Source organism: Thunnus albacares, chromosome 8, assembly GCF_914725855.1.
Source record: "Thunnus albacares chromosome 8, fThuAlb1.1, whole genome shotgun sequence".
NCBI lineage: Eukaryota > Metazoa > Chordata > Actinopteri > Scombriformes > Scombridae > Thunnus > Thunnus albacares.
Genome location: NC_058113.1, coordinates 18,122,322 through 18,142,070, shown reverse-complemented (window position 1 = coordinate 18,142,070; position 19,749 = coordinate 18,122,322). Strand labels below are relative to the sequence as shown.

The following is a 19,749-nucleotide window of genomic DNA, read 5'->3' as shown; positions in this document are numbered from 1 at the left end:
GAAGCGAGATTCAGCACAGTGAATGATTAAATATGTGATACACACAGCCTATTTGCATTCTCCCCTGACAAGCTTGCTGTCTTGTATTAGTCATTATAAATCTGGAGAAGGCATTTCACAACCTTGGGGCTTTTGTTGTCTATAATTATATCTTTCATTTGGAAGGGAAAACCTTCTGTCCACTGCTTTTTGGATGTGCAATATCCACTTTAAAGCTGCAAAGGCTATAATTTGATAAAGCAGTTCAGTTAAATATTGTCCATATCCTTTGTACAGCATATGCACAGGTTAAAGAAGCAAAATTCTTGTTTTAAACATAAACCAGGAAGGAGAAATGAAGAAAAGACCCTTGAACGAGTCACTAAACACCTCATTATTTTATTGGAAACATACATATTCATTCAACTGTGAGGAAAGGCTGAACTGAAAAACACCAGTCTTATTAATAACCATGTAAAATGTGACAATATACAGTTTTCACACGCTTTGAATATTGCTAATATTTTAGTTTATGAGGCTTTGTACAACTGAAATATTGAGAGCACATTCACTTATGCCTCCACCCCCCATGCATGCATGTACGCACGTGTGAGCTACACATACACATTACAAACATTGACACATATCCAGCACCAGTCAATGCCCCGCTGACACAGATCAATAAGTTGTGCTCCAGGCTGCGGCTTACATGTTTGGCTCACATACTACCCAGAGTCACTGGTGCGGAAAACTCCACCAACCAGCTTACATAATCTGCTTTTAAATTACACCCCTAGCAGCGTCTGTGCATGTGTGTGTCAAATTGAAAATCAACTTCATGGTGAAAATGCTTTTCGCTATGGCTTTCTGTAGCGACAGGACAGTTTCACGGGCGTTGCAGACGGTTGGGAACCACACAAAACAGCTTTCCTAGTTTGACAGAAAAGATCTGTGTGGCACCCGAGTGTGTTTAGACTGTAGATTTCGATATTACTGGTTCCAGCATGCTGTTCTAGCCTGCTGTCTGCCTGACACAGAAAGTGATGTGTTCATCAGGAAAGGGCTGTGTAGGTCCAATGCCCCACAGTCACAGCTTATAGTTTAACTTCACCCATAAAACATTCATATCTGTTTGCAATTGAGCTCGATCTGAGGCTCTAGATATACTTTATTCATGTGGCTGGCAGCAGCAGTGTGCCAGTGCTGAAAAATGAATGAGACGTTTGAAGAGACCTTCCTCTGAATCAGCATTTCCCCCGCGAGTGCGGTCCTCTAGTCACCGTTAAGACAGGACAAGGACAGCAAAGTAGCAGTTCTCTCTTCCACACATACACACACAAATACACCTCAACACAATTCACACCAGCATCCCTCAGTTCATCAAGGGCTCTGTAGTAGCTCAGAGGGCACTGGATGTGGTAGATCTTTGTGGTGTGGATGCTGACAGGTCCTTCCCTGGTGGACCAGTGCAGTCTGATGGTTATACTAGAGGCACTTTCCCCTCAAAGCTGTTTGTATGAAACACTGTGATTGAACAACAAGAGAATAATCATGTACCTCTCAAGGCATGGCATCCTACTCTAATAAACCAGCAGGTTGCTGGAGGCCACCTGAGCCTACAGAGTGACGGGTAAGCTTGTTTAATTTTACCTGAACATTCAGTCGCGTAAACACTAAGGGGAAATACTTTGTAGATTGCTGTAAGAGAAAGTTTGTCTCACTCCCACTCTTTCAGAGGTCAGATCAAAGCTATAAAAGCTGTTGAAAAAGATATACATAATTCAGAACTATTGGGACATGCTTACACATAGGCCAAGTAGTGTTTTACCACAGTGGTTCCCAAAGCGAGGGCCAGGACTCCTGCAAGGGGTTGCAAGATAAATGTGAGGGGTTGTGAAATTAATAATGAGACAGAAGAGAAGAAAATAATGTTATGCTACTCAAATTACATGATCTTTTCTCATATTTTTCTTTTTTGTTTTCCTTTTTCTTGTGAAATACTGGATAGTTGTTACTCTTTAGATCTCTCTGGACAAAATAATCTACAAGATTTAGAGGAGAAAATCCCTCTTTGGTTAAATTGCTCACAACACATGCACATTCAACATGTGACAAGAGGTCACAAGCAGACCCTGCTTCATTGAAAGGGTCACCGGTCAAAAAGCTTGCAGACCACCAAAACAGCACACATGACTGGTAGTGAGAGTAAATAGCAACACAGGACAAGTTACAGACCATTCACGACATTTTTACTCTACTCTAAACGGAGCCAGCATGCATGAATTATTTACAATATGACCTGTACTGAGTCGTAATGCAAGTAATATGAATGGACTGCAGTTTCTTATAGTAATACGTGAACAGTTTGAACCTTCATAATGTGTTTGTCCATCTGACTGAGATAAAATTGGCAGTAAAGAAACAAACAGGAAGTGGGATGCATCACTGGATCAATCAAAATAATAGTAGAGAAGAGTAGATCATTGTACTTTTGTGTAATTTGTTTTAGAGCTATTTGCAGTTTTATTTGTTTTTATGTTGAATTTATATTATTTTTCTCTTGTGACTTCAACAGCAAGGAGAACATATTGGTGGATAGACCACCGTAATCCAGATTACATGTTTTTATTTATTTTTTGAAATAGAGTTAAACCTTCTGAACTAAAGTCTTTTGTAAATAAAGTTTATCATACAAGCAGCACTACAGGGTCTTTCAGGGGGGAAAAGTGTTTTTCTGAGAGTGTACTTGACTTACATGTGTATGATTGTGGTTAATTATAAGTGTTTTTTAAAATATAAGAGGATGATATACATCAGATATCAGACAGTAAAATGCACTCAGAGCACCACATACGGAGAGCCATTATAAGAGAGTTAACAGGTTTATCGTTTGGGTTTGTTGAGTAGAAAAAGGAGTGACTATCTGTACAGTAAATCGTTTTCCATTATCCGATCCTCACACTTCAATCAATCAGTCTGTTTTCTCAGATTGCCTCCAGCTATATCTGTGCAGGACCTCCAATAAAACACATGGTGGCAGCAACAGTCCACTGACAGGAGTGTGTCCATACTGCTGCTGATTTAATATCAACATTAGTATTATTTGTTTAGTCATACTAACTGTTATTATTTTATTTTTTCCTTTTTGCACCATAATAGTTTTTGTTCCTTATTGCGATAGATGTTATGAAAAAGAGGCGTTAATTAAAAAAAACAGCTGACCAATCAAACTAAATGACGCAGTACCACAAACCAGGTTACGTTGAACTCAGGCATGTACGTGTGTATGATTGTGTGTGTGTGTGTGTGTGTGTGTGTATGTGTGTTCGCGCGTGCGTGTGCGCCTCTGTGTGTGTATGTACACGCACGCGCATTCTACGGTCATTATGACGCATCAAGGCGCTCGAACGCAACAGTTGGTAGAAGTTTGGAATACTGGGTCTCCATTTCAGTTCTCATTTTATTCCTGATCACTCAGTGAATATAACTCAGTACAAGTGAAGAAAAACGACGCTATTTTCCTCACACAGTGAAGATAACTTATTGTTTCTATCACAGATCTACAGAAAACACACCGAGTAAGTAGAGAAACCGTTTCTAACGTGTATGTCTGATGTATGTAAATGGGACTTGATGAAATATTAGAAGTACATTTGAAAAAAATGCAATGCAGTCATGGCCATGAACTCCTGTTTGTACATTTCCTGCAAAACAGTAAAGTTTCCAATAATAATTGCAACAATTCATAATAATATTTTCATAACAACCATACGAATTTGCAGTATAATGGAAAAACATAATGGTAATGCATTTTAACCTGAGAGTGCACGGGGGTTTCTTTTTTTTAGAGTGTAATGTGAGTGTGAGTGTCAGTTTTTTGCAGTTTTTTTTAGGTAACACCATCAGTAGCTGAAACACTGCATACTATTGACATACAGTACACTGACTGACTGCAGAGTTGCTTCTACTAGTAGTCATAATATAAGTGAACATGTAAAAGTGTATGACATGCCTTTGTGTCAGAGAGTCACTGACCCCCCCTCTATCTCTCTCCTTTGGCTGACAGTCATGCCACGAAGAAGCTCTCGATTAATCTCCATGGGACATTACAACAGCGAGGGAGAACGGACAATTTCCTATAAGGAGACCCTCTACAGGTAAGCTGGAGTGTTTGTATGTGTCAGCTGCAGTCATTCGGCATGTATACACATGGTTTGTATCTGTTTTATGCAGTTGTCTTTAACTCTTTACTCTTTTTCATTACATCCAGGGTTTTCCCGCGGCGGAGGTTTCGACGTGGGATTCATCTGGTTGGGAGAAAGACCATCATCTTTGGCGACGGCATCAGCAAGAACATCAGCAACAGCAACATCATCAGCGAGAGCAACAGCAGCAGCAGGGTCCGCATCATTGGCTATTTCTTCTTGATGCTATTCCTGTGTTTTGGTAAGTGACTCCTGATCTCCTCTTCCACTATCACCTCTAGTATACCAACTTTGTTAAAGCATCTTGGCCTGTCAGGACTGTCAGTTTTGTAGCATACTGTACCTGTCTTATGAATAAAACACCCCTGACCTGTTTTATGTCCCATACTTTGTTTCCTTCCATCTGTCAGGATTTGCATGCTTGATTCCTACTCTGGGCCGCACATTTCTGGATTCAGGGCGGTCAGAATCACCTTACTCACCTCTCATCGTGGACACGGTATGACCAATGAGAAGCAACTTGACTTTTTAAAAAAAATTTAAATCTTTCTTTGGTCTTCCTGCGCACCCAAGTCCAAAGATGTTCTTACTAACATGCGAAATACAGATCCATCTCCTGTTCATGTGCATGCAGTAATGTTATGTTAAATGAATTTCTTCTCACTCACAGGATTCATATGTAGATTATGAAGAGATATCAAGGCACCTAACAGAGCTAGAGAACAAGCTGCTGAAGTTACAGAGGAAGATGAACTTCTTAACCCTATCAGCAGATGCTTGGCCCAACTTCGCCCTGGAGTCACAAGGTGAGTCATCGAAATTTTTCAGATTTTAATTCACACCTGCTGACTTTGTTGTTGACTTGTGTTTTTTTGGTGTGTGTGTTCAGGAGCCAGTGTTGTATATCATCTGTCTTCAAAAACATACTCGATAGAGAAACCACATCTGACATTTTTTGGGATACCTATCTGGCGTCCACCTGTAAGCCCAAAGACTGTCATCCAGGTAGAAACTACACACACACACACACACACACACACACACACACACACACACACACACACATGCACTTGAAATGTATTAATTATACAGCTAAACATCTAAACTCTTTTTTGTTCCTCACCCTTTCTCTCCTCAGGGACACTCGCATCTGGTTCCAGGTAGATGCTGGGCCTTTGCAGGTGGGCGGGGACATTTATCCATCGCCCTATCCCACCCAGTGACCATCAGCCATGTGTCACTGGGTCACATTAGCAAGAGCATGTCCCCAACTGGCTCCATTTTCAGTGCCCCAAAGGAGTTTTCTGTCCATGTAAGTCACAAATTTAACACTGTAACATCTCATAATCTTATCAGATTAATAACAAGATGTTCAACAGTATATCTCACTCTTTCTCTCTTTCAGGGAATGGAGACCTTAGATGACGAAGGAACGCACCTAGGAACCTTTCTTTATGATGAGGATGGGGACCAACTACAGACCTTCAAACTGCTGGTAAGTATTACACAAGCATTTTTTATTCACTCACAAGCTAATACATGCAAAACCTAAAGAGTTACAGTTTCTGTCCCTATTGTATTCATTACATCTCTGATTTTTTTGCTGTTACTCTCTTTTGAGCACCTAACTAACCCTCTCTGCTCATTTCCCTCACTCATCTCTCATCAGGATCATAATGGTGTCTACAAGTTCGTGAGGCTGGAAGTCCAGAGCAACTGGGGCCATCCGGAATACTCCTGTCTGTACAGCTTTAGGGTCCATGGGATGGTGGCAGACTGAAGACGGAAACGGGGGGGGGGGGGGGGGGGGTTGTGGGGTGGGGTGGAGGGGGGGAGGGGGAAGGGGGTGGAGTGTGGGTTGGGGCGGGGGGTTTGGGGGGTGGAGGGTGGAGTGGCGGGGGTGGAGGGTGGGGTGGGTTGGGGGGGGTTTGGGGGGTGGAGGGTGGAGTGGGGGATTGGTGGGTGGGGTGGGGGGGGAGGGGGAAGGGGGTTGGGGTGGAGTGGGGGGTGGAGTGGGGGGGTTGGTGGGTTGGGGGGGGTTTGGGGGGTGGAGGGTGGAGTGGCGGGGGTGGACGGTGGGGTGGGTTGGGGGGGGTTTGGGGGGTGGAGGGTGGAGTGGGGGGTTGGTGGGTGGGGTGGGGGGGGAGGGGTTGGTGGGTTTGGGGGGGTGGAGGGTGGAGTGGCGGGGGTGGACGGTGGGGTGGGTTGGGGGGGGTTTGGGGGGTGGAAGGTGGAGTGGGGGGTTGGTGGGTGGGGTGGGGGGGGGAGGGGGAGGGGGGTTGGGGTGGGTTGGGGGTGGGGGGGTGGGGGGGTGGGGGGGTTGGTGGAGGGGTAAGTATATGGGGAGAGGTAAGTATCTGTGAAGGTTAATCAGACTCCAAAGATAGGATAGAGAAATTGGTCATGTGCTGTTCTTTATTTATTTATTTTTTGGTCGCTCAAAATTCTGTAACACAAATTTTAGTCTGATTCACCTTCACTCTTCGGGCAGCACGGTGGTGCAGTGGTTAGCGCTGTGGCCGCACACCGGGAAGGACTGGTGTTCACCTCTCCAGCTCCGGTTCTCTCCGTGTGTGTAGAGTTTGCATGTTCTCTCTGTGTCTGCGTGGGTTTACTCCGGGTACTCCGGTTTCCTCCCACACTCTAAAGACCTGCAGGTTAGGTTAACTGGCCACTCTAAATTGCCCATAGGGTAATAAATGTAATTATGTAACTATAGAGCTTCTGTACTATTTTTATTTGTCTATGCTTGTGTTATTATTTATATAAATAAATAAATATATTTTTAAATAAATAAATATATTTTTAAATAAATAAATATATTTTTAAATAGATAAATATATTAATAAATAAATAAATATATTTATAAATAAATAAATTAATAAACAAGCAAATAAATAAATAAATAAGTGCAATTAACAGTTTCAATTATTATTTATTATTGAATTGATTGTTCATATTTCAAGGTAACCAGTCCAGTGGTGGGTACATTATCTTTCTTCTATCTTACAAAAGAGACCATTGTTGATCATTCAACAACAAATAAATCATAAATTCATACACAAGTTAGACTTACTGTAAATCATGCATACACTTTGAATTCAGAGCTTGCGTTTTTCATAGAAAATTCCCTGGTCACTCATGTCTTTCAACCTTCGATTCAGCAGTAATAAGTCCAGTGTTCTACATATCAAACTACAAGATACACTGTGACTTCATTCACAAATATGGTGGGATTTTATCACGGTTTTGGATATAGTTTCTTTTACTTTGATGAAGAAAACCACATAGTCCAATATTTTTCATACATATCAGAAAGAAACAGATATATCAACGTTTTTGGAAAAAACATTTCATTCAAGAGAAGAGGCTGAACTATTTGAAATACCAAACTGCAAAAACCTTGGACAGTTGCAGCTGCTTGATAATGAGGCCACTTGATTTCCCAAAATGATGCTATTTATTATGGTTGTTGATGTATGTTTTTTGATGTTATTTTGAGCTTTTTGTACAAAGCAAATTCCACTAGAGGCAATAAAGGTTTCATTCATTCATTCATTCAATGCTGAAAATGAGGCTAACACTGCAGAAAATTACTGTAGGATCTTCTCCATTCCTCTCTGCTCTGTTGATGAAACAAGAATAGTTAAATCATTTTCATTTTCTGTGGTTTCAAGGTAGTTCTGGTTCCAATTTTAGACAATAGGTTTGTTTTTTGTTGTTTTTATAAAATGTTCCTTATGAGATTTTGCCTTTTATGGTTTAGTTTTTCTATTTGACATGTTTAAATGCCTTATTTCTGCAGCTGACTACTTTTTAATCCCAGCAATATTTTATCTCTTATAGTCTCATAACATGGTACTGTGATATGTATGTATGGTTTGACAATATATACAGATAGCCTATAAATAACACAAACAAAATAAATAAACTCATATGTTTGAGGGGTGGTATAATAATAATAATAATAATAAGAAGAAGAAGAAGAAGAAGAAGAAGAAGAAGAAGAGGAAGAAGAAGAAGAAGAAGAAGCAGAAGAAGAAGAAGAAGCAGAAGAAGAAGAAGAAGAAGAAGAAGAAGAAGAAGAAGAAGAATATTAAATATTTTCGGCGAGTTCTTACTGTCACCGGAAGTGAAACAATTGTACATCCGGGTGAAGCTATGTTTACAGTCCGGGCGGAAACATCCATAGATGGAGGACAGCTAACGTCAACTGTCCAGTGAGAAAGCTGCATTTACATCGTATCCTGCAACCACTTTGCTGCGAAATCACCACCGATGGCGTCTCAGATCCCCATAACCGTGAAGAGCCAGGCGGCAGCCGGCAGCTCTGCGGCTCTAAGAGGGAAGAAACGTCCCGGGAGTCCGGCGGTGGCTGCCGCTCAGCAGACCGGCGGCAGCAACAAGAAGAAGAAAGGACAGCCGGCAGCGACACCGGCCACACAGACCCAGGTACGTATATATATATAGACGGGAGACAAATGAAGGTAAAAACCAAAACAAAGTGTCTTAGTAACGTGTTGGACCGTCACGTGCCGCCAGAATAGCTTCAATACGCATTGACATCGATTCTACAAGTCTCTGAACTCTACTGGAGGGACGAACACCATTCTTCCTGAAGATATTCCCTCGTTTGATGTTTTGATGATGGTGGTGGAGAGCGCTGTCTAACACGTCAGTCCAAAATGTCCCATAGGTGTTCAAATGGGTTGAGATCTGGTGACTGTGAAGGTCATAGCATATGATTCACATCATTTTCATACTCATCAAACCATTCAGTGACCCCTCGTGCCCTATGGATGGGGGCATTGTCATCCTGGAAGAGACCACTCCCATCAGGATAAAAATATTTCACCATAGGATAAAGGTGATGACTCAACAACGTTATATTGACTTTCAGCGAACCTTCCCTTTAAGGGGACAAGTGGACCCAAACCATGCCAGCAAAATGCCCCTCACAGCATAACAGAGCCACCAGATCCCCTCACTGTAGGAGTCAAGCATTCAGACCTGTACTGTTTTGTTCATCTGATCATATCACTTTTTTTCCACATGTCTGTAGACCAGTGCCTATGGTTTTTTCACCACTGAACTCTCAAATGTACATTCATCTTTGTAATGAGGGGTTTATGCACGGCCACCTGTTGAATAAAATCACTCAAGTCCTTGTTCAAAGTTTGCTGTAGTGATGGTGGTTTATTAGTATTCTGGAAGCTTACTGATACAGAGCGGGTCTGAGACAGTAGACTGACATATTTGAAAATGTCAGAAAATAATGAAAAATACCCACTACAATTTCACAGAGCCCAAATTCCTTTTTTTATCCAGCCATCAGTCAAAAACCCAATGATATTCAGTTTACTGTCAAATATGTCAAGGAAAAGAGGCACATTGTCACATTTGAGAAGCTGAAACCAGACAAAGTTTTATTGCATCATTCTGTCATTCTTGAAAGCCTGTACTGCCCCTCTGATGGATGCACATCAGTTTGCCTACCAGACCAACAGATCTGCTGAGGATGCTGTCAGCCTCACTGTTCACCACATACAGTGTACTGCAACACCTGCAACTACATTCTCTTCATTATTTTCAGCTTTGCCTTCACTATCATGAACCTGCAGCACTGTTGCCCCCCTGGGCTGTCTTATCACACTGGTTCTTGTCCTTATACACAAAGAGTTTCACATCCCACCACAGTTCAATAACCATCCTTCAGTATGATACAACCATTGAAGGCCTCTGCTCATATCAAAAAAACAATGACAGTTAAAGGAAGCAGGCAGCTCAAGGAGCCTCTTGGTGCCACACCAACAACCCCACCTGAATCTCCCATACATTAGGTGAACCTATAACCATCATCCACTCGTTGAAGTTTCTTGGCACACATATAGGCAATGCACTTAAACTGAATATTAGCTCAGACCACATCAACAAAAAAAGTGAAGAGGACAGGCAACTCAAGAAATGGTGTTAACAGTTGGTACAGTTTGGTATGGTATGGTAAAATCCACTAACTCTGAGTGTGTGGACATTAAATTAAAGAGAAGTGAAGTAACTGTTTCAAATATAATTCAACATCTAAATTTGATGAAGAGCTATGTAGACCAGTGGTTCCCAAAGTGGGTGCAGTGAGGACGGGCCATGGGTATCGGGGGATTAATGCATTTTTAATAACGTTGCACCACATTAAAAACATGGGCGACATTTACATGAACTACACTTTATGTTACGTTTTGGAACATATCAAAACAGAATAAGTAAGCAATAAATATGAAAATCACTATATTAAAAACTGTTTAAAATGCATCTAGTCCTGGCTGAAATGACAGCTCACTCATGCGGGTTGTCATAGTAACACAACATGTTTTCCAACTTCTGAGTTTTGCTGGAGCTCAGCAGTCAGAAAAAAGTGAACATCAGAGCAGTGATGAAAAGATTTGACACAAAAAACAGCTCAAAGACATTTTCAAACATCTCAACACAGCTGATTGAATCTGAGCGGATTGGACGACTGATATCCATCATTGTTTGTGTTCATTCACTGTGGTGTTGTTACATGTTCTCACATTCATATTTGTGTTATCCGACTTCCTCATCTCTGGTAAACATAAAAACAAGACATGACACATCCCATCAGAATCAGACCAACCCGATCTTGTTCTCTTTCTCCACTTCAACAGCCGCTCACGTCCCATTAAAATGCCCCAAACCTTTTTTGGGGTTTCGCTTGTTTTTCCTTGTAAGCTACTTCTTAAATATGAGTTAATGTTAATTGAAGAATTGATAGAAATACATTTCACATATTAATGTATTTAATTGTATCCATTGATATAATATAGCCTCATAATAAGCTATGGCCTAATATGAAATTGTTGAAACCAATAAGTCTGTGTAAATATAGGCTATGCAAGTTATATTGGCAGTTGGGAGGTGGGGTGCCGTTGTCTAAAAAAGTTTGGGAACCACTGATGTAGACAGAGTCCAAATCTTTAGTTTCTGGTTACACTGTGCGTAGCCATAATAGACTTTCTTTCTTTTAAAACACATATAACTTAGCTGAAATGTGATAATGGGTGTTGTCTTTCATGCATCATCAGATAACAACAGTAGACAATGTGGCTGAGGTGAAGACAGCAGGATCAATAGACAGTGCTCCAACCACAAACACCACCACCACCACCACAGAGTCCACTGCAAAGCCTCCACCGTTCAAAGACCCTGCGTTTATGGTGAGTGTCTGTGTTCAACTGGCTTAAAGTTTATACGCCTCTGTTTGCTTCTGCCTCAATTTCTGCCTCTTGCTATCTTGGCAGCATTCTGGGATTGGTGGAGCAGCTGCAGGTAAAAAGAACAGGACCTGGAAGAATCTCAAACAGATTCTGGCTTTGGAACGGACTTTACCCTGGAAGCTCAATGACCCCAACTGTGAGTTTGTGTCTCTTATTTTTACCTCGTACATGTTGAACATTTGTTAGCTCTAAACAATTAGGCCCCATTTCTGCATTTAAGATTATTGTGAAAATAATGCTAGAGACACAAACCTTACATTAACATTTTTGTAGATGCTTTTTCCATTTGAAAGCAAAATACATATAACTATGAAAGTGATTTAATTCTACTGATGTCCAACTTAAAACTGAACCTTATTAATACCAGGTTGCATCAAGAAACTAATGCAATTAAATGCAATTTTGATAATTACAAACATTTTTAGGTTAAGGTGATGCAATGTTTTAGGTAAATGGAAGCTTTGAAAGTCTTTCTCTGTGCCGTTCATTATAATACATTACATGTAGTGATATGTTGGTGTCACTTATAGAAGAATGATCATAATAAAGTCTCTAATTTAATCTAATCTGATCAGTAGTTTAGTGAATAACCTTTCTGTGTTCACAGACTACAGTATTGATGCCCCTCCCTCCTTGAAGCCAGCCAAAAAGTACTCTGACATCTCTGGGCTCCCTGTGAGTAATCACTTTGCCAAAAATGCCATTCAACGATGAGCAGCATTACTTTGGCCAAGTCTTAGTAGAAGTAGAAAGCACACACTGAATAATCTCTTTCATTCTTCTTCAGGCAAACTACACCGACCCTCAGACGAAACTACGCTTTGCATCCTCTGAGGAGTTCTCCTACATCCGCCTCCTCCCCACTGACGTTGTTACGGGCTACCTGGCCCTTCGAAAGGCAACTTGCATTGTACCCTGACAGCTCAGCAAGGGTTGAAACCTTAAAACGGGTTGAAACCACAACTGAACTCATGGCAGTGATGGAAACTGTCTGAGCAGCCAAGAGACTGTGAGAGTAGAGGCTCAAGTTGTGAATACCACTGAAAGGACGACTGCTGGAGCTCACAGACTGGCCACTGAGAGATATTTGCACTGCTGTTTTTAAGAGGGCGATCTGAGTCCAAATGAGACTGTATGACAAATTAAATGTGACATTTATCTCTTTTCAATTTAGAGAAAAACTTTGTGAATGACATTTACATAATTCCTCAAGGGGACAGAAAGTGTTATCACTGAGTTCATTGAAAAGTCAGGAATGGGATACTCTCTTGCTCATTTGTTAAAATACATTTCTCAGCATTCTAGACTGTATTTTCCTAATCCTACAAACACAAAGACATGTTTTGGAGCTCAGCTAATGATTCACTCTTTTTAATTCCAGGGGGTACATTCAGTTTTTTCTCTAGGATGCCGAATGTTCTACCTTGTGATAGAGTAGCTCTGTTTCCAGTGATTTAAGTGCCTTTTTTGTCCTACACAAAGCACATGAATCAATGGCGATTCCATCAGTTCGGGTAGAGAAAGGTTGCACACAAGCTTTTGGAAGGAATTTGCTCATTTCAGATTGACTGTCGGTTCTATTTTTCAACAACCTGATTAAAGCTAACATCAATTTGGTGTTAAAGTTTGATTTCAATGTGTTTCTTTCTCACCTGACAAGGCTTTGCCATGGCAAAAATAGAAAGGAGGGTCAAATGCTTCGTAGTATAAATATGTTTTCTCAGTTGAAAATGCAACTGGCTGAACTTTGTTTCAACCTCAGTTTTGCTTATATGACAACCTGCAATTACACCGTCATATAAAACACTGTTAATAATGAGCGAAACATCAACACCTGCTTTGATAACATAGCTTGTGTCCTGAATCCTCTGTTACCTCAAGTAGCTTACATGCATCTAAGTTATGCAAATGTAGCTTGGACAAGTCTGCCAGTGAGCGGACCTAATTTCACGTGTGTCATATGTAAATGTAGAATTGGTTCCACATGGTTCTAATTCCACGGCTGCATTTGATGTATGACTTGCACTCTGATTGGTAGAGTGAGGATGTCTCATTAATCACACATGGCAGGCATCCAGGATCATTTCCATGGTATATTTTACGCTGTTTTCACAAACTTGATGAATGAGGTCTAATGTATTTCTCATATGGGAGATCTCTGTTATGCAAATACTAAGGATTAAGGCACTGGTACAGTCACTGAGGTTCAGGAGAAAAGTCTCCCAATTGAATTTGAGTCCACTGCTCAAACCACTGAGCTGTGTGTCCTGACCTGTTGAACTGGTGAGCTAGATCACGAAATCTAAATAATACTTCTTTAGCTTCAGCCAGTCATGATGCTTAGTTCACACAGGCTCTGTGAATAAACATTGCCCAGTAGTCTTTACTCCCAAAAAGTATAGCACACAACTTCAGAAGTATATTAATATGCCAGAAGTGTAACTGCAGTGGATGCAATTCATTTTTTAGATTGATAAACAAAAGAATGATAATGTAAAACAAATCTCTGCAAATGAATCACAGAACGAGCAAGCTAATTGCAGTAGTATTCATTACTCCCCAAGTGATTATTTTGTATATTTAACTTTTAACTAAAGCAATTAAAGCCTTTAATCTATAGTATGTGGATAGATTTGTATCAGCTTTAAATATTTGGACACTGTAATTCTTCCTTATCTTATTTGTATTTGCAAAATAATCGATTATTGACAAATCTTGCCACCATCTCTGGATTGGACTGACATATGGATTCTGATTTGGCAACTCCAACTATTAAAAATGTTGTTTTAAAGCTCTTCCTGTAGCTTTGGCTCTATGTTTGGGGTTGTTGTCTTGTGTGTTTGGGAAATAAATGAATCCTTACTATGCACAAACCAGCAACTGGTTTCAGGTCCAGTGTTTTGTAGTATTTCTGCGTGTGACCAGTGCTACTTGTGCCCTGAGTATTACTTCTCCCAACTCCAACACTTTCAGTGAAGCTGATGAAGGCAGTATAGTATATCTATGAGTGTTAGACCAGCATTTCCATTCCTGCTGTGGCATCAAAACCTCAACATAATGATTAATGAACAGCGCAGGGGCTTTCTGCTATCCAAGCACACGACCCAATAGAGTGTGTCTGTGTGTGTGCTTTCACATTTTAGGGGCATCTGTGCTGTGTTTCCACCCGAGAAAGTACATAGTAGTAGTTTTAATTTGTCTGTTTAAGTTTTGGGCTTTGTTTAAAATCACAATAAGCTTTAAGGGTTTAAGGAATAAATGTAATCATTAAATCCTCAAAAGTGAAATAAACCTTGTATGGTTTCAACCTTGTATGACTGTATATATATGGTATATATCTACCTAACTGAGTCTACCTACTCCAAAATAAATATATAAATATAGTATGTGACAGTACCCAACAAATCCTGCGACACTTGTCTTTGCAGTCACACTCCATCACCACCTGGGTGCGCCAGAGATCTGCTTATTCTGCCATCCAGTCATGACAGATAAGTGTGTCCATTTCTGAGTCAACTTGCACTGAAGCAGAATAATTTGTATAAATTCAATCACAATTCTGACCACCTTCCAACGAAATACCGACCAATAAAATACCTTCATAAATCAAGAGAATAGGCTAGATAACAATCAATATAACTCACATCATAATTATTATAAATGCTACTGTTAAGTTGGTGAACACACTGTCATAAAATGGCTGCATATTGATAGTCCATATAGTTTCCATAATAAATTATAATAAAAACATGAGGGCATGTAAGCACACTGATTTAAGCAGGCTGATGACAATCATTACTAATTTTAATGTGGGCCCGGAAATGGATGTAAGCAATTTAGGACTACAGCTCAATCATATAATAACCATCATTAAGAAATTGATTGTGGTGTGCATAAAACGCCTCATCTTCCTTTGATGGAGGATTTGGCACCTGCTGTACTGCGCAGGAAGTGTGTTTTCAGAGAGCACACACATACACACCAACTTGTTAGCTGAAATCAACGAGTGGCTCCTCTGTTGATTTTGTTTTTCCGATGTGTACTTTGCTGAACTTCTGCAGGCAAGTTTCTATGACACTTGGGAGACACAGAATATCAACTGAGGCAATCTTAGTGCTCATTTAGGTCCTGCCTGCCTTCAGGTTTTTGTCACTTTCACATTTCAGTGATGATGGAGAAATGGCGTCTGTGCTGTATAATGTCGACAGACAGTAATGACATCTTTTCTTTTACTTCCCGGTGCATGCAGTTTCCCCTCAGACTGATTTGCACAGGTGTCATTGGATTAACTATGTACTGTAGCAATAAGTGCATGTGGTTTTGCTGAATGAGCAGGTCAGATCCATGACTTCACTGTCCAACATAGCTCAGTGTGAAATCACACCCGGGAAGAAGCTGTCACAACCTGTCCTAGGTTTATAAAGACATTAACAGAAACGTCACAACTATACTTAGACCTACATACAACAAGTCTGGGCCACATGACAGGTTGTTGATAGGCTGAGATTGAGCGCATGCTGCATTTCTGAGCTCACATGTCTTACTTCTTAAAATATATGTGAAAAAAAAAACTCATGAGAACTACCCTGAAATATCAGGTCAAAGAAACAGACTGCACTAGCAGCTCTGGTAAGCTGATCGATAGACCAACTCCAGTGCATGCTGAGCCAGCAGGGGAACTTTCATATTTATGTTTCTGACCTATTGGAACAGCAGGAGTAGTGTAGGGAACTTCTTTACTCCCTGTTAACAATGACATAACAGTCTGAATCTGTTGGATGATATCTCAGTGTGTGAATTATTTTGCTACAGCAGTTGAAGCACAATGTTTATGGTGGATTCTACTGGGATGTCGACTGCTAGTAACACTGATACATCGAATTGTTTATATTTTATGCACTATGTTATTCACTTTTATATAGACCTTGAACTTCTTTCAACAGCAGTTTTGCAGTAACTTGACATTTAGCAAAAGACAAAAGCTGACTTAAGCTAACACATGTTAACACTGTGATCAGATTTTAACAATATTTGACAATAATCTGCTCCATGCCTGTTGATAACCAAAGGACCGAGCACATAGACTCTGATCTCTTGGCTCAGATTTGCTCTCAGAGAAAATAAAGAAAATTCTTCAACTGAAGTGTTGTTTGGCCAGTTGTCTGCAGATATTGGTAATGTGCAGGTAGATGTGAAAAAGTGCTCTGCAAATTCTGGTCTCCATAATCCTCACCTGATATAACCTCTGTGTCGGTTGTGATTGAGACACAGTATACTTCTCTCAGGGAAGAAGGGGAGATGGGAGGAAAACAGCCAGCACAGATCTACTCTATTTATTTATTTATTTTGATTCAGAGATGCAGCTTATATTCAAAACACACTAGGATAATATGACATGTATTGGACTACCTGTTGATGCATTATTGTAATTTCTGTTGTGTGTTTGGACTTTAAGACTATGATTGGGGTTTATTGTGGCTTAATGTACTTCAGCTCTTATGATATTCTGTCAACTTTGTATTTTATGTAACTTATGTGGTAGCTTTCAGCATGTTTTTTTCTCATTTCAATGTTTTATGTATCTTATTATGTTTTTGCATATTTTATGTGTAGGTCTATGTGTAGCTTGTGAGAAAATTTCTCCTTAGGGGTAAAAAAGTTAAAGTTAAACTTGAAGTTTACAATCTACTCAAAATGTAAAGCATTCAACACATAGACATTTTCACAGTTTTGTGGTCTCACAGGTGTTTTATGATTGTCTAGGCAACTATTAGCTTGAATAAATAGTTTCCTTCTTTCTTTAAAGAAATAGTTTGCCATTTGGAAAATACGCTTACTTCTTGTAGTCTCCGTGGGGTTGCCAGGCAACCAGTGGGGACCTTAGGAAGTTACTGCACCCAGCCCAAGAAATAGTCTGGCACATAACCCTGTCATACCCTTGTCATGATTTACTCCTCGGTTATTGTACGGATTAACCGGCTGCTGGCTCTATAGCTTTATATTACAGAGTGGTATTGATCTCCTGATCTAATTCTGATCTAATAAGAAAACGAATGAGTGTATTTCCCAAAATGTCAAACTATTCCTGCAGAGGTTTTCCCCTCCTTGTACTGTATAGCTGCCCAAGCACTAGTTGTGCTTAGGCTGCTATTACCTCTGAAACTCCTCTCCTGCCTCTTTTCCTGTCCACATTCTACATGTTTGTGTGGCCATCTGTAATCACTGCTTGCAGCTATATTTGTTGTTGTATTTTTACCGTCTTGGGAAGCCTTCGCCCTTCACCACCATCATAATAGTACTGTGGCCCTGCTTGTGTGATTTGTCACTGTCTTGTTGACCACACGAACACTGATTTTTATCCAAAACTGATCATGTCATGGCTGCCCACACAGTCCTGGTTCATTTAGCAAAGACAAAACACTGATCGGTGTCTCAAGGAGTTCCATATTATTTTTTTTTTTTCCTCTCCCTGTTTGAATTGAGCCATGAGTGAATGTGATGAGTTACCAGTTGTTATTGGGCTGTGGAGGTCAAACAGCAGAGTGTCATCAGATAGCTAATCAGCTCATTCAGATATCATTACACTGGGCTAAATCCCTGTTAATCCCACTGAAGATTCAATCAGTGTTCCCTCACAGGTCAACTTGTTCTTCTTTGTGTGTATGTGTGCTCACATGTGGTCATAAGGGAGAGAGAGAAAGGTAATTCTTCGTGTTGATAGACAATGATTGTCCTTCAGCGGACCACATTCACCATCTCCTCTCTGCTCTTTTCTCCGTCCTTCTCCTTCTCTTCATTTTCCTGTCCTGTCTCCCTCCTATCGCCCCCTCCCTCTCTCCTTCCATGTCTCCTTTTCTCTCTCTCCTCGCCTGGCTCTTCTCCTATCTCTGTTGGCTGGAGGATTAGCACTCTGCTTTGGTCTTTGATTGATAAAACTTCTATCAGTCAATCTTTCTCTGTCTATCTGTCTCTCTCTTCTTGTATGTTTGTATCATCCCATGTCCTCTCAATTTGCCACATGCATCCTCTGTTTCTGCAGAAGTAGAGGTTCTTGTTCAGACCTGTGTAGAGATCACGTGTTGTGTTTTCTGTACAAAATAACAGACAGCAACTACTTTATCTGTCGACTCAGCTAGCCTGTTTGAGGTCCATAAGTTTAATTTCCCCTATGTCTAGCAACAGATGATTACATGCACTGTAAATATGTACAGTTACTCAATGGCTGGCTTTTATAAGCTATTTTATTGATTGGATTAAAAAAGGACAATTTTATCAGCTGCATATTTCAGAAAAGGTCAGAAAAGTAATCTTGCCATCTACTGTAGCAAGGCACCTTTAAACTACCACGTTTATGAATGAAGTTTGGCCTGAAATTGTCTCCCTATAAGACAGAATGGGATGTACAGTACTTTGGCTGGACTAATTGTATGACATATTGGGGAAGCCTGTAACACATTTTTTGATATAATACAAATTCATGGTTTTTACAATAGCACACCAGCATCATAATGACACAGTTACTGCTGCACACAGTGTCTCTCTGATCCAAACTGGTTTCGAAAGACTGCAGCGGGTTGTGGTCTCTTGGCTGAGACCTGCTAATGTGGAGACTGTCTAAAGGTCCTTTTAGGCAAGGCAAATTAAATGTATTTAATGATCCCCTCCGTATATGTGTTAAGACATATAAAAATACTCTGCTGATAATAATTTTTGTCTGATATGGTTTTTCCACAAAAAAATAAACTGCCTTAAAAATCCTTAAAATGGCATCTCTTCCTTCTCCCTCAATGAAAAATCCTGAATCAGTGAATATGCAAATATTTTTGATTTCAAAAGTTTATCTACTGGACACAAGATGTCTCCTTCCTAGTGTCAAACTCTGCACATACATTATTGTGCACAGTGAAGGCCAAACAACAGGTGAACAAGTGGAGTAACAAGAAGGAAAACAAATCAGTGGAGGGCGACTTTAAAAGAAAAAAAATCAACTTTAAAATAGTGAATCTAAAAGAGAATATCTATCTATCTATCTATCTATCTATCTATCTATCTATCTATCTATCTATCTATCTATCTATCTATCTATCTATCTATCTATCTATCCTTACCTGCCCCCCTTTTTCCCTGTTGCGTAGATGTTGCTCCATCCATCGCACACTTCCACACCTACATTCAGGTGAATCAAGTGTCATTGGACAGGTAATAGGAGGGATGTGACCCTGCAACCCTCTCCACGACAGATGGAACCAATCTCACCAATCTGAGACACACCATCT

At 40.3% G+C, this 19,749-nt stretch overlaps 2 protein-coding genes across 2 annotated transcripts; both read left to right on the top strand.

The window, feature by feature from the left end:
• The first annotated feature begins 3,322 nt into the window (after nucleotides 1–3,322).
• On the top strand, nucleotides 3,323–5,973 carry LOC122987618 (SUN domain-containing protein 1-like). The gene is made up of 9 exons (XM_044359597.1): nucleotides 3,323–3,557; nucleotides 4,046–4,136; nucleotides 4,250–4,425; nucleotides 4,595–4,683; nucleotides 4,855–4,990; nucleotides 5,074–5,189; nucleotides 5,323–5,496; nucleotides 5,590–5,679; nucleotides 5,854–5,973. The coding sequence occupies exons 2-9, from the start codon at nucleotides 4,048–4,050 to the stop codon at nucleotides 5,962–5,964; spliced, it is 981 nt and encodes a 326-aa protein (XP_044215532.1). The 5' UTR covers nucleotides 3,323–3,557; nucleotides 4,046–4,047; the 3' UTR covers nucleotides 5,965–5,973.
• A 2,353-nt stretch (nucleotides 5,974–8,326) lies between these two features.
• Nucleotides 8,327–13,103, top strand: ino80c (INO80 complex subunit C). Its single transcript, XM_044360014.1, has 5 exons — nucleotides 8,327–8,636; nucleotides 11,282–11,413; nucleotides 11,498–11,609; nucleotides 12,081–12,148; nucleotides 12,261–13,103. Exons 1-5 carry the CDS (start codon nucleotides 8,463–8,465, stop codon nucleotides 12,390–12,392), a joined length of 618 nt encoding a protein of 205 aa, XP_044215949.1. The 5' UTR covers nucleotides 8,327–8,462; the 3' UTR covers nucleotides 12,393–13,103.
• Nucleotides 13,104–19,749: the final 6,646 nt, after the last annotated feature.

Bases quoted from the DNA above. Each gene is read 5' to 3' on its own strand.
- ino80c (XM_044360014.1), top strand. From the start codon at position 8,463: ATGGCGTCTCAGATCCCCATAACCGTGAAGAGCCAGGCGGCAGCCGGC. The intron at 11,414-11,497 runs GTGAGTGTCTGT...CTATCTTGGCAG, and splicing joins TCAAAGACCCTGCGTTTATG to CATTCTGGGATTGGTGGAGC. The intron at 12,149-12,260 runs GTGAGTAATCAC...ATTCTTCTTCAG, and splicing joins CTGACATCTCTGGGCTCCCT to GCAAACTACACCGACCCTCA.
- LOC122987618 (XM_044359597.1), top strand. From the start codon at position 4,048: ATGCCACGAAGAAGCTCTCGATTAATCTCCATGGGACATTACAACAGC. The intron at 4,426-4,594 runs GTAAGTGACTCC...TCCATCTGTCAG, and splicing joins GATGCTATTCCTGTGTTTTG to GATTTGCATGCTTGATTCCT. The intron at 5,190-5,322 runs GTAGAAACTACA...TTCTCTCCTCAG, and splicing joins GCCCAAAGACTGTCATCCAG to GGACACTCGCATCTGGTTCC.